Raw genomic sequence first — 15,561 nt, forward strand, 5'->3', positions numbered from 1 at the left:
TCGCGCAAGTGCAGAGGTAAGGGGAAAAGGAGAAAGTGCAAGGAGAGGAGGTGGGGGGGGAAGTGCAGTACAAGGTAAGTAGCGTAATAAAATAATAAATAATAAATAATAAATAAAAAGGGCCCGCTTGAGGCCAAGGACAAGTCTCGCAGTTCTGTTCTGGATAAGTTGCAGAGGGCGGAGAGTGGAGGCAGGCAGATTAAGATAGAGGCTGTTACAGTAGTCCAGCCTAGAGAGAACCAGGGCTCGGGAGACAGTGAGCTTCTGGGGGAAGGAGAGGAAGGGAAGAATACCTCTGAGGAGGTGCAGCTGGTAGTGTGACTTCTTAGAGACGTCAGATATATGAGGAGAGAAGGAGAGTGTGGAGTCGAAGATGACCCCGAGGTTTTTAGCCTTGCAGGTAGGGGCGGGAAGGGGGCCAAGTAGACGGTTCTCCCCAAGATAGTGCGCGGTACAAAACAACATGCCACATAGAACGAACAAGTACAACTTAACCCGTCTTTAAAGCAACTGTATAGTAATTAAATTGCGGTATAAACTCATCTAAAGAGTTACTTACATTATATTTGCATTTTCCATTGCGTCTGTGCGTAGGGCAGCCCCGAAATACCACTCCTTCTATGCCGACGTTATTTCTTCTAATGAACGAACATGAAATGGCTTTCGTTTCTGAAATTATATTCATTATCGTTTCTTACGTGGTCCAGGCCTGTCAAGGTCAAAATACAATAGAACCTTATTCTGAGTCGTGGGCCATTCTGGCACCCGAGAAAAAATCAAAGCAGCTGACCTTCACTTCGAACGAGCACACATTCCAAGTTAGCTACATTCAGTGTAAGGCATTCTCACAGGACTTGAAATTTACACTCCATCTTTGCATTTTGTCTGCGTGCTTTGCAGCCACACAGAACCATAAATACGGAGAGATTCTATATTTATTGAAAAATGATTTATATTACTGTTTGGTTTAATTTAATGCGCAAATGAACAAGGGTGGAGAGACACATTGCATGTACACTGAGCAATCACTTTTATTTACACAATACATAGATACACATATTCAATGGGCCTGCGACATGAGGAGACTTGAGAGAACAGACAATCAAATTACAATCATTTAAACCGTGATGTGTATTTCTCAATGAGTTCTTCTTTAGGTGGACATGGAACAGATGCAATGTTGGGTGGCAATGCAGTTGTCCCCTGCACAGGTTCGTTCACAACTCCATTTATGTGCCTATCTAGGACGTCAACAATAAGTTTCTCAATAAACTCATATTGCATATCCTCAAACACTGGTTTGATCACCCATTGTTTACTTCTTTTAGTGAAGGCCTTATTGTAGCGAAGCGTCCCTAAAGTTCCGGTCGTCCTACTTTGTTGACGGCCAACATTATGGTTATGTGCTAAGACCGCTAAAAGAGTCCGATTTATCATGCCCTCCATGCCAAAATGCAATCGTTTTGGCCTGTACTTTAGGCACATATTGTGGAACACCTCCAAATCTCCTGTGTGGCAGAATTCCGTGAGTCCCCTCAAAGCTTTTGTTATAGTTTTATCAAATACAATCTTTTCAATGGCTTTGTGAGTGGGTGATGAAGGAATCAACCACTTCTTCTTCCGTGCCTCCTCTGTGGACAAATGGCCATGTTCACAATTGTGGAAATGTTGGTTCGTGTTCCATCGGTGAACATTTGTACAGTGTGGCATTACTGACCGCCATTTTTCCAGTAGAATTTCCAACGACCCTCCACATGTTTTTGAGCTCCACCAAAGATGGTTGCTGATTGACTTGGACCACTGTGAAATACCTTGCAATTCTTTTTTTTTACCTGCAGCCGACAATTTTTTATTGATTGATTTTGCAAGATGCCAAACGTCAAATTGGTGATTTATATTTTTGTACTGTTCTCTCATTGTCTTGGCAATTGAAACGTGTCTGTCCGTGGCTATCAGGTCGATCACCATTCCCCGCGATTGTAGTTCTTGCAATGATGCTACAAAGCCAACTTTCTCCATGGCCACTGAGGATGTACTTTGTGACACCTGCACGACCACCGAACTCACAATTTTCTTACTTTCCATGTCCTGAAAGTGGTAGGTGCAGTACTTGGCTGAAAATCCTGGGCTGTCGCACTGTCCATCACCGGCTAGCCTGAACCGTTTGCCCGCGAATGTACTATCAATAGACATTTTTTCCATTCTCCAAGCTTCGCTAATGGCTGGAAATAGATAATCGGTTTGGTATTTGTAGAACTGAGTTTTCGCAAAGAAATGGATTCCCACAAACTGAAAGAAAGACTCTAATTTTTTAAAACTTGAACCACTAAAAAGTGCAGCCGCTGCACAAAGTAGATTGCCTGCTGGCAGTTGTCCCAGCATAGGTTGTGCAGACCATGTGAAAGGATGATATTTTGTACAGGTGGCATGTATTTTAAGGTTAGTGCCTCGAATTGCACGAGTCACATTAATCAATGGCACCCCACATACTTCCCCACCTACCAAATGCCCACATTTAATCCGAATAATAATATCAATCAAACAACTATCGAATACAATGAATTTGGCCTCTTTCCTTATACTGTCACTCTGCATCCCAGCTGGTTCGGCCTGTAACGTTGAGGACATGTCACTCACATGAAAGGTAGAATCTCTGATATCGTCTTCCGCTATGTTCAGTGATATTGATGGTGTTTCATTGTCGTCTACTTCATTCTCTTCCATTGCAACATCTGTTCCTTCTCCGGCGATGGGTGAATAAAACAATTTCTTCAACTTTCTCGCCGTCTTAGTTTTTGCGGGTGTGGATTCTGTGAATTGATCTCCGACTGCATCCGAACTACCAGGAGGACATTCACTATCAATGGCTGGTGGTGGTATAGCTCCGTTGTCAATCACTTCATATTCTTCCCATTGGCACGATGCTTCTCCAGTCTCAAGTCCCTGCCAAAAGGTTTGACAAGCAACATCTCTCGTTCGCTTCACTGTCTGTGTAGATCTAGTTCGTACACCCACTCGCAACTAGAGGACAGATTGGAAAAGGGGTGTTCAGTTTAAACACAACTTACAGTATTGAACTATTAACAGTGAAAAACAACATAATATAGTGACCAGGACACTAACCTTCTTTTGCTTTCTTTTCTTTGAAACTTTCTTGCCTCGAACTTCAACATCAGGACGCTGTTGCTCCGACTCGTGTGTGCATGTCTCCACTTCCTCTTGCGCTGCAACGACTATGTTTTCCTGATAAGCACATCCATCACGCACTGACGCTCCATGGACTCCCTGAAACATAGAACTTTCATTAGTATGTATAATAATATCGAAAACACAAAATGTACTTGGGGACCAATACCCACGTACATCTCAATAGCAAAACACGAATGAACGCTTTGTGTAGAACATTCAAACGACAATTATTCACGCATTGTTGATCTAGTTAGATGGAACTGTCAAGATCCATACCTCGGGCTCCTCATAGACTTCCATTGATGATATTATTGAAGATGATGCTTCAGTGACTCCCTGAAACACAGTAATTGCATTAGTATGGTTTTCTATTTTGATAAAAAGAACAGAAACTTTGTGCTGGCGTCAACGGCTCATCTAAATAGACCTGCACAAATGATCAGTTGTCTAAAATAAATAATGGATATCTAAATATGATTCGATTTGCTCGATCGTTGGAAGTGTCACCACCCAGATATCTGCATCAACTACTAGGGGTGATGTTCTTGTAGAAGAAGCTCCGTCATCTCCCTGAAACATAGTACTTGCGTTAATAAAGAAGGAAGTATAGCGGATGTAATCACGTCATATGATTTCGCTTGATCGAACTGTCAGTATCCATACCTCGAAATGCATAAGAACATCAAGGGACGATGTAACTGCGGTGCACACTTCTGCAAGCTGTTGCGCCGACCCGTAACTGCACGCTCCCCCTTCTTCTTGGACTAATGCTCCATCGACTCCCTGAAACATAGGACTTTCATTAGTAATGAACACAATATTGAAAAAAGAAGACACATAGGAGGGCGACGACAGAAGGACATATCAATGGCTAAAAACGAAAGAAACATTGTGTGTAACAATCACGCTACAAGAATGCAAGATCTGATGATCTCCATCGATGGAACTGTCCTGAAACGTACCTCGAGCATCTGAGTGACATCAACGGTAGTCGTCAATACGTTGGACTCCTCAGCATCTCCCTGAAAGACAGTACTTGAATTATTTTGGATAACAATAATTATAACTGAAAACAAAGACTAGAGGACGAGTACAAGGGTGTACCATTAGGTAAAATAATTACATGATAAATTCAAACTATTGATTTACATGCCTAAAACAAGTCAGTGGCAGAATAGCCAAGTAATATTACCCGATAGGCGCTTGAAGTGGCTGATGACTGCAATAACGACACGGATGGAGAATCTTCCGCCTTCATATTGAGTGGATACATAAATGGGGAAATTATTGTTAGCTAATGCTACACACTACCGCAAGGCCGAGAGATAAATACGTAAACTTGACTCACCAGTGGAGGGATGTGGACGAATAGAGTGGGAATAGCGGTTGAGAGCAATTTTCGCCTCGCTCGCGGTGTGTTCTTCTTTATTAGCAATGATGTGGAGTACATGTCAGAGGTAAAGTGCCTGCTGCAGATGCGGTATCGATCACCCCTCTTGTCCGCAAAGACTTCTAGGACTCTACTTTCAAGCTCAGAGGGTGGATATCCGCAATATCGGACCCATTCTCTTATCTGATCTATTGTCTTAGGGAAAACATGCATTATAGTACCTTCAGATTTATTATGGGTCTTCGAAGGACGACCGCCAATGGAACAGGCAGGCATTGTGGAAAGTTCTGAAAAGTAAAGATCAACAATTCTCTATGAATACCAATGTGTTAAAAAATTAAATACATAAAAGGTTCAATGCAAGGTATGTTTTGGTTTTTGGAACTATACACGGTATTCACATGCGGATAAGTATTTGAATAACTTTAAAAAAATACAAAAATAATTTGACTAAACTCAGAACATGTGACTAGTTCCTTGCATGTACTGTCTTGAACGAAAAGAAATTGGACGCAAAATGAGTATGGTACATGGCCTTACCTTGACGAGCAAACAGTTAGATGCAGGGATCAGAGTAGTTTCTTGTCGTAGAACAGGGAGCAGTTCACAGGTTGCAAACTGATGAGTTTGCTCAAAGTGGTCAAGGAAGTTCACAGAGACGAAGAGCAGACAACCAGCACCTTCACAGGTTGACTAGCAAAGCGCAAAGAAGTTCTCATTAGAAATATGAAGTGGGTTATAAAGAATTCGAAACAGGGGTGTGTTTGTGAATGAATGACGTGTGGGGAGATGCTTGGCAGGAGACACGGGGTCTGGCGGTAGACATGGGAACAACAACCCATGCTCTATAGACCACTTTGAAGTGTACATGGTCTTTGGCACCTCTTGGCCTTTATCGCTCCCTGACAGCTCCACTTGCCAGCGCAAGTACCCCGGTGCGAACTGCCTTTGATAGGGCGGGGGGTGGATTGGGGCGGTGGTCGTGCAGACAAGACACAGGAAGACTCGTGAATGGAGACACACTTATGTGGATTGCAGGGGGCCGTCCAGCGTGAGGGGAGATGCTTGGCAGGAGACACGGGGTCTGGCGGTAGACATGGGAACAACAACCCATGCTCTATAGACCACTTTGAAGTGTACATGGTCTTTGGCACCTCTTGGCCTTTATCGCTCCCTGACAGCTCCACTTGCCAGCGCAAGTACCCCGGTGCGAACTGCCTTTGATAGGGCGGGGGGTGGATTGGGGCGGTGGTCGTGCAGACAAGACACAGGAAGACTCGTGAATGGAGACACACTTATGTGGATTGCAGGGGGCCGTCCAGCGTGAGGGGAGATGCTTGGCAGGAGACACGGGGTCTGGCGGTAGACATGGGAACAACAACCCATGCTCTATAGACCACTTTGAAGTGTACATGGTCTTTGGCACCTCTTGGCCTTTATCGCTCCCTGACAGCTCCACTTGCCAGCGCAAGTACCCCGGTGCGAACTGCCTTTGATAGGGCGGGGGGTGGATTGGGGCGGTGGTCGTGCAGACAAGACACAGGAAGACTCGTGAATGGAGACACACTTATGTGGATTGCAGGGGGCCGTCCAGCGTGAGGGGAGATGCTTGGCAGGAGACACGGGGTCTGGCGGTAGACATGGGAACAACAACCCATGCTCTATAGACCACTTTGAAGTGTACATGGTCTTTGGCACCTCTTGGCCTTTATCGCTCCCTGACAGCTCCACTTGCCAGCGCAAGTACCCCGGTGCGGGCGGTGGTCGTGCAGACAAGACTCGTTTGCCGTAGGGCCTCACCAAGGAGAGGCCATCTAACTGCATGTAAGAGGCAGGCTGCAGGATCTAGTACATGGAAGGCAGGGGGGTGAGTTTATAAATACCTCAGCCTCCCAGGAGAATATATGGGTGCAGTTCACCCTGGAGACCCTGAACAAAGTGGTGTGGTAAGTATTTTTGGGGGAGGAGGCAAGGCCGGGAGGCTTGATGCCAACCCGCAAAATAACATATGTATGTCTGCTGCATATGGGTTCAACGGTTATGTGGATTGAAGGTGGGCGGCCAGCGTGAGGGAGGATGCTGGCCGGAGACATGTGGTGTGACAAGACAAGGCACAGGAAGACTATTCAATGGAGACACACTAGATTCATTTAAAAAATCAAAACAACCATTGTTAAAATATATGTTGGGTTTTATTTTAGATCTTAATTTCAATTGAACATAAATAATAAACATTACACATTGTAAAGTTGCGGTTGCAGCACATCCCGGGAAAAGCCGCGGTATTGTCCACTGTCGCTGGGGAAATGTTGTCTAATGGCAAGTACCGCACAGGCAGGTATTACTCTCCGAACGCGGTGTCCGAGCCTCCCGTGAAGCCACCAAGTGAAGCAACGATAGGCCACCAGCCTGTACCACCTGTGAAAATGAAAGATGCAAACTGTATTAAAATGACAACTTTCTTATCACTGTCGATTCAGGTACAAAAATGTCATTCTGCTTTGAAAAAAATTCTATCTAGAAAATGCACAACATGGAACCAATTTACATGCATTCGAATGATATGTAGATGTAGTTTTATATGTGGGAGACGACCATGAAATAGTAGTGGCATCACTGACATCACAACCAGAGTATACTTACTCGTTACTCGGATTACGCGGACGAACAGTGCCGCAAAGTTCGTGCATAAGCACCATCATCATCCTCAACACTGTCCGTGAGAGGCAGGCTTCCCTGAACTCTGGCAGCTCGGTGATGCATTGCGGACTTGGCTCGCCTTCCGAAATGTAGGCCAAGCACCCGGAATTTTCACGGCAGCAGCAGTTCTCCTCCTCAGTTGGCATTAGCTCGCAACGATTGCACGTGCACCAGGTGGAGACGCCGTCCATGCGACATGGTCCAGGCTCTTCATCCGTTGACTGGTCCTCCCAACTGCCGTCCGAATCCCCATCGTTTTCGCGTGCTTGCCTTTCCAGTAGTTCTTCCTCGGTGTACTCGGGCTCGTACATATACGGCATTATTGTAGCCATTGTGTGGTAAAGAAAGTAAAATAATTTATAGCGGTGGTACTGGTATCTGTTCACACGGGCTACAATCAACGAAGGTAGCTGACCAGAGCACAGAAACGAGTCACAGAATACTCAAAGTAACACAGCGAGAGTAATGGAATCGAAAATCTGCTGCTGTGTGTTGTGAAACGGTGTGTTTATACTTATTGAGGAAAGAGGCGTCCTGCCGTTTCCATGGCGACACTTCATTAGCTGAGGCGCAGCGATTGTTGACACGAAACGTGCTTTGGCGTTAGGAAATGGGCGGTACGCGTCTGCTGATGTCAGCCTCGGGGGCGGGGGATTTGATTTAGTGCCGCAAAAGCAGGTGAGCCAGGGCGATGCGGCAAGTGATAGGATTATCATAAAATGGCGGCTGATTTCGAGTGCGTTAATGGACGAAAAGTCGGGTAAGGTCCATAGGAAAGTTTTCCACGATCTACCGAGTTATGCTTAAAAACACATGGCCGAACCGTAGGGACAATAAAAAAAAAGTCCCGGAACTCTCCTTTAAGGTTCAAGGTTACATATACAATCGCAATAACTCACGTTGTGCTCAGTTAATATACAATGGCAAATATATACAGTTCTAAGTTGTACCACAATTATCATCAGATTTCACTAAAGTTCATCAACTGTACTCTGGTCAAATGTCACACAAATCAATTAATAAAGGTAACCAACAATAGACATAGGAGGAAAGCAGTTGGTTAGAACAATTGGCAGAATACCAACCTTGTTACCTAGACACAGCTCTGTGTGGAGATCTCCCCCACCTGAGCAACCTGTAAAATAAATATATACTACAAGCCCAGTACATATATTGTTCAATTAGTCTTATTTCCTTCTAAAGTGTTTCTACCACCCCAATGTACCTGGAATAGGAGAGCTCCTCGAGGAGCCGTCGATGGATCCTTTGTGAGTGACTCCCTTTAAAGCAGGAGCCACGGATCGTCGACGGGCCTTGAAGAAAGTGAACTTGGCATTGATGATTGTCGAAGACTTCCTGCAAGGAAGAGGCGTGCGGGGCACCTCGATGTCGATAGTTCAGGTCCGCAAAGAGTTTGTGAAGAACTGTGGCCCAGCAAGGGCGTCAAGTCATCCAGCGTGTCTACGGTCTCTGGGTGGTGGGAAACCCACCGGCAGATGCTCCTCGGCGCGTCAACGGCCTGGCCTTCTCTGGCAGGCGGGCAGAGGTGCGGACGAGCACGTCCGGGAATCAAATGTCTTAATCAATGGAGCGTTGCAGCTCCGGTCGTCGACGGCACGACGTCAAGCAGTCCCTGCCTCTGAACAACTAACTTCGACGGGCATCCAGCAGTTATAACAAACCTGCGTACCCTGCTCGACGACGGTGGACGGCTTTTCGATGCTTCTCTTCGTTTCTCGTCGGCGGTCCCCGTCTCCGGCTGACAGTCTTTCGTAGGCTGACTTCTTAGGGTGCTTCGGGCGAAGGTTAGCAGTGCACGGTGGTCCCTCGTAGCTCGGGAAGAGGGCGCCTAACCAGGTCCTCTCTGGATCAGTTCTTGAAGACACAGCATCTTTCAGATCGACGAAGTAGAGCAACAGCAATGCTTCTCTTCCAGCAGGGCTTCAAGGTTAAGTTTCAGTTTCAATGTCGGTTTCAACTAAAGCTTCTGAACGATTTCGAGCAGTGCGAGGCCCCCCAGATATACTAGTTGATCTCCCATTCATTCTACTGGGTCACACTCAGGCAACCAATCACTCAGAAGGGCATTCAGGCAGTCAGTCAGCCAATCAGGCTCACGGTGCATTCAGGCCATTCTTCTCCATCCAGACACTCACAACACAGAATGTGGATTCGGACAAGTACCACGCCATTCAACACTACACACTGCATTCATACCAGTTTCGGGCAGGGCTGTCTAAGTCATTGTGCCAAACACCAGATACTAGACATCCACAACACAAAATGCGTATTCGTCACACACTCCATTCTCGCAGGTCCCATCCACAGACGTACCCACAACACACGGTTGTTGGGAAGGCTCCAGCCAGTCTGGTCGGCACTTCCTCACACTACCATATATGAAACTTCCACCCAACAGCCAGTCAGGGGGAAGGGACAGATTCAGGGCTTCCCGGGACTTGGGGAAAACCAAGGTAACAACAGGTGATGGAAGGCAAGAGGCCACAGGGGCCATCTTGTTTCCATCAGGAATCTACTGATTCCAATGACAGGGCCTGGGTATCCCAAAATGGAGGATACACGGAGCACCTGTCAAATTCAGCATGGAGCTGCCACCAGCCCATACCCTGCTCTCTGGGTCACACACAGGTGCCCAAAAACATACACTATGGGCACAGGGTTGTACCCCCACCCATGGGTGCCATAAGGGTATCCCATGGGTCTGTACACCAAACCAAAAGAGGGCTGCACCGCCAGGAGTCCCACATGAACTCCTGTGTGGAAAACACAACAGAACACACGATAAAAAGCATTAAAGGACAATGATATGGAGGCCATGTCCCTCTGATGCATTTCCAGCATCACACATGGCAAGCGACTTGGGAGCTTTAGCGCCCATGGCAAGCCCCCAGGGTTCCAGAGTCTACCCATCAGAACCCTATAATGTACCCTGCAATTAACCATTCAGTGAAATGTTCCTAGCATTGCCCTCGAGGAAATGTTTTTCACGAGGAATCGGCACAGTGTCCAGTACTACCACAGTCAGGAGCAATATTGGGGGGGGGAAGAACCCCAGTGAAAATTAGCTGCAGGAAAGGTTTTCACCAAATACAGTGTATGCAGGATCTCTGTTGGTGGCCCCAGCCTCCTCCTGTGAGTGTAAATGTGGAGCAGGATGCTTCCTCTAGTTCACCGTAGGTGCACAACCCCTGGAGGGAATTCACTAAATAGAACCCAAAGTGAAGCAATTGCCCACAAGAAGAGCATGACAATGAGCGCAAACTGGGAAAATTCATTGTTATGAGCAAGTACTCCTACGGAAAGTCTCTGCAGCTAGAATGCAGGACCGCCAGCTGTCATTATGCCTGAGCCTGACCCCAAGATGGCAGATAGGCTGTTTGAGCTGTCACGCCACTGGCTGAATCGAGTTATCAGGGGACACTCACCCCCTGGAACACACTTGGGAAACAAGGACATTCATATGGAGAGACGGTGGAACCATTTAGTAGACCACGGGCTAATGGGAAAAGTCACCAACACATCGAAACAGCTATTGGAACAATTATTGTCCAAGCCACAATATAAAAAGCTGAACAAACCATTGGACTTCATTGGAGTTAAGACGGCATTCCGGAGAGTTGATGATGTAGCATTAAGAGGAGCTGTTGAAGCAGAGAGAGATAGCAGGAGGTTGCCGGGCCAAATAGGTTATGTCGTGAAAGAGTTGAGTCTTGCAGAAGAGAGTAGAGAAAAGAGCCTGCAGGCGGCCGTGCCTAGAATCTGTTAAGAGCGATAGGATACTGAAAAGAATTAGGAAGAGAACATTCTGCTAGAGCCTCTAGCTAAGATCCTGGAGGTAGCTGCAATGCAGCCAGGGCTTGAGAAGCCCAGGGGAGGAACTCTTTGGTGGGGGTTAAAATTACTGAAGCCTGAAAAGGACCCAGGTAGCAGCAGAGGGGAACATCCTATCCAAGGAGACCCGTAGGACGAGACAGAAACTGCTGAGTCTTGCCGTGGTAGGAGTGTATTACACAGCAACATTATCCTGGAGGACTCCTCCTCGCCTGGATCATTGCAAAGGCCAAGTTCAGAAGTGTGTTGAGACACTAAAAATCCCCTGAGACGAGGTACTTCAAAGTATTCTTTCCTGAGTGGAGGCACCCAGGACTCTGTGGATTAGAACAGGAATTTAACATTGGACTGAGGATATCAGGTCTTCTTAGCTCAGGCCCCTTTCACTTGAATTGGTTTATTCCTCCATATTGACGCAGTAACTTGAGACTCTCTGATTTTGAGGTGGTTCTCCGGTCCGATAGGAATTCCTCTAAATCCCCCACCCCCTCGCATGGAGAAAGGGCACCAAGAAGATGTTGATAATCGTTGTTCCCACCACTCCAAATGGTTGACACACCAACAAGGGTCTTCTAATATCAGTAACCAGACAGGGATCCACAACAATCAGATCTCTGGGGAATGGCTGCAGGACTCCTTTTCTTATCCTTATGCCCAGGTGAGCATAGAAACTCAGCCCAACCAATACAAGATCTGCCCCTCACACACGCCCCAGCAGTGGTCCAATTGGGGACCACTGTTGGTGAAACTCATGCATACACGCCAGACATACAGAGCCCACTTTGTGGATTCGGACAAGCCAGTCCCAACCCGCTTCTTGGCTTGCAGCACACATGGCCTGCACTAGTCTGCATAAAGCACTGCTTTCCTAGGCGAATGCATGACCAAAAAAGGAAATTCCTGGCAAGGCAGATAGGAGCCTAAGGAACAAAATGGCCAAAGAACCTGTGCAAATCCTCGTGGCACCGCCATGTTAGGACACTAGTCAAAGTTAGTAGCCAAACGCAGTAAACGGGAGAGAGCTAAAACCGAATACAGTACAAATAGTGAAAAAGTAACTGCTTCCCCAGCTTCTCTTTAGGCACATTTAAAAATAACCAAATATCCTTTGAGTGTAGGCTAGGGGTCTAGGGTGATATAAAAGTATCAACGATGCACTGTATTGGAAGATGCATTGTGCAATATGAAATAGTTACCCACAAATAGATAACATGGAAAAAGAAAAAGGAAAAAGTTTCCCAGCACTGCCAGTCTAAACGACGAGTCAGTTTCCCTATAACAAGTGAGCAAAAGGCCAGTGAAGTGAAGCTAAAGACTTCATTGTAAAAAGTCAGGACAAGTGGAAAAACAAAAACAAAAGGTTTGGGGTTCCATAGAATATAGAGGAGTAGTTGCTCCAAGAGAATGATTTACCGACCACAATAAGGAAAGGTTAATTGAAGCACTAAAAAGAAGACATCTGCTGGTCTATTTCCCCCTTGAAGTCAGCCAGGTGATTAAAGATAACACACTAGAGAGATTACCTCATAACGTCTCTTGCATATCCATCCAGAAGTCATTTTTGCACAAAACTTGTATATATTTTTTACCTATTCCTCAGATGTTTCATGATTCATTAAGAATGAAGATGCACACATTGTGTTAAAGAATTTTTGCTCCTGACGAAGGGTTGATCCCAAAATGCATAGAGCTCATTTATATTTATTTATTATTGATTAAAATAGAGATTTAATTGAGCACCTTGTTTTTGAAGTTACAAATGTATTTCAACAAATGATTGAAGGATAGTCAACAATAATCTCATTATTGACTGACTGTTCAGTACTTATGGTGAGCAGGGGACAGGAGTGTCCGACACTCAAGGACACTACTTACTTCTAGTATAACTGATAAAGCAGACAAGGTTGAGAGAAAACCCGAGACCCCAGAGAGCTGGGAGGAACAGAGGGAGGTTCTAGGGAGTTGAGACACACATGAGACCTAATATTGCTGAATGAGTTGAAAGGGTTAATAGAGCCACAAGAGCTGTGCCAGCTGAGGATATTGAAAAAGCAAGGCATAGAGTGGGTTAGCAAGGCATAAAAAGGCCTACCAAAGCAAAACGTGCTCTCCTTCTCACAGTACTATATCTGGCTTCTGTAGACCACCCTGGTTTCACTTTCTCTTCTAGTCACTGCCAACCCTGTCTCTCTCAAATAGATATATTTACAGTGTGTGCAACACTGATCTGGGAGGGGCTGACTGGGGACTCCACCCATCCATAAGCAAAGTGTTTGTGGTTATGAGAGACAGACATGCTTTGGTTTAGAGAACGGGCTGCCCAAGATATGAAAAAACACAACGCTCCTTTCCACTTTCTTAGTATGTTGGCTGGCCGACTGAGAGTCAATAAAAAAATCCCTCTACAAATCAAGATAGGCCCCATCCTGAAAGGGTGAGTCCAGCATACAAATGTTCCTCACAAGCCGTCTCCACAAGACCACAATCAACAAACAAAGGAAACCTTTCTCTCAGCTTTAGTGACTGCTTTTGTCACTCTTGCGGATGGTGGGAACTCTGAGCCTGTCTGTCATCCCTAACTACCAGTATTTACTAAGCTAATGTAATTTGCAGTAATGAGCAGTAAAGTGGTTGCAGGGCAGCATGTTAGGCTCTATGTAAAACAAATACATGTTTAATTATATTTCTGTGTACTTTCGGGACATGCACTAATCTTTTTTGGCATCTTACAAAGAAAATACACATTTTTTTCATTCTTTAAATGAACGATTCATACAGATTGTTTATTTTGAAGGGTATACAATGTTTTTGTTTATCTTTGTTCGACAGGAGATATAACTGGTAAGGCTGATGTGTTATTCAGGAAAACAAGAAAGGCAAAGAAATCTCTGAATGATACTCTGGAAACCAATCTGTGGGAGAGCCACAATGGACCCAGCGCAGGTCAGATAGAACGGATGGCAAATTTGTTATAATGTGATGCATATATTATATTTAGCACGCTATTTGTATTGGTGTATCTTGAAACAATTGTGCTCCTCTATTTAGACTTAGAGTGTGGTTTTAGAAATGTGAAAATCCTTGTAGTCAGGATACTGCTCGTCAGCCTTGCATATTGTAGCTTGTTATGCGCAGAGTGGCAAAAAGGTTTCGCTGAATAACTTGTTTGATATATTCTTAAATTGCGCCGACTTTTAAAAAACACGAAATACAATTTTTTAGTGCGTCCGGACTCTTGGGTGCTTTCTTCCTTTTTACCTTTGCTTGTTTACATTGTTTGACAAGCAGTGCTTCAGAACTGCAGTTCCCTCTGGGATTGTAGTTCTTTCACCGTTCTTCTAGACACGTCAAGCGCGTAGCGCCGGCGCGTCTGGGATGGTTTTTGGTGGTTCGTGGCGGTGAGTACCTGTACCTGCCTCTTTTTTTTCTGCCTCTACTATATATTTATATACTAATCTTATACCTCTAACTGTCCATTACTTAAAAAATTATGACATCCCGGTGCGATCTTGTAACGGCTATTCAACACAATCGTAGAAGCAGACTAAAAACCGCGTCATACGACAATGATATGGAAAATCCCCCTAAAGATTGCAAACCCATGATTGTTTCATCCACACTTTCAATTTCTATTCCTGATCAAACTGAGCAGGTTATGTTATCGGATCCAATATCTCAGTCTCCCACTGTGGTTACACCACCACCAAGTAAGACAATATCAAATGATAAAACACTGAAGTGCATGCTACTGAACACATGTTCACTAGTTAAGCACTGCCATGAGGTGGCTAATTTTATAGTGGAAACCCAATTGGATATTTGTGCGCTGACAAACCTGGGTCCATGATGCTGCCATTCATTCATTTCAAATGGCAACTCCGTCTGGATATTAGTTTTTTATTCGAATAGGCAGGAAAAATAGGGTTGGGGAGTGGCCCTAATTGATAAATCCACTCTTAGATTGCACGAATCAAGTAAACCTATACTGGATCATTGTGAGGCGTTGTTTCTTAAACTGGGCCTTGGTCCTGTATCCTCCCTTAATCTACTGCTTCTTTATAGACCCCCTATTCACACACCCATTTTTGAAGAACAGTTGCTGGCTTTTGTTGGCAACTCTTGTAAGTCACTTTCCCCCACTATTGTCCAGGGTGATATCAACCTTTGGGCAAATGATCCTACGGATGGGACTGCTATCTCTCTTGCTGAGTCTTTATCATCTCTACACTTTGCGCAGCATATTAAGGTTCCCACTCACACAGGTGGCAACACCCTAGATTAGGTTTTATCCAAAACCTTTCCCGTCACAAATATCCAGGTAGATACTTGTATCTGGTCGGACCATCATCTGTTATGTTTTGAGATGAATCATTACAATAACATCTCTATTGACAAGCAAGCTCCCATATCCTGCATGACCAGGAACATAT

The 15,561-nt window shown here is 45.2% G+C and overlaps 1 protein-coding gene across 5 annotated transcripts in view; it reads left to right on the plus strand.

Moving 5' to 3' along the window:
* Positions 1-15,561, plus strand: part of LOC138510532 (zinc finger protein 398-like) — a 191,296-nt gene that overhangs the window by 63,383 nt on the left and 112,352 nt on the right. For 3 of the 5 annotated variants that reach the window (XM_069626256.1, XM_069626258.1, XM_069626257.1), the window contains one exon: positions 13,961-14,074. The exons of the other annotated variants lie outside the window; for them this stretch is intronic. In XM_069626256.1, coding sequence (XP_069482357.1) covers positions 13,961-14,074 — 114 coding nt within the window. The remainder of the gene's footprint in view (positions 1-13,960; positions 14,075-15,561) is intronic. 5 annotated transcript variants of the gene reach the window in all.

This window comes from Ambystoma mexicanum, chromosome 6p (genome assembly GCF_040938575.1).
Source record: "Ambystoma mexicanum isolate Mex_15411 chromosome 6p, UKY_AmexF1_1, whole genome shotgun sequence".
Classification (NCBI taxonomy): domain Eukaryota; kingdom Metazoa; phylum Chordata; class Amphibia; order Caudata; family Ambystomatidae; genus Ambystoma; species Ambystoma mexicanum.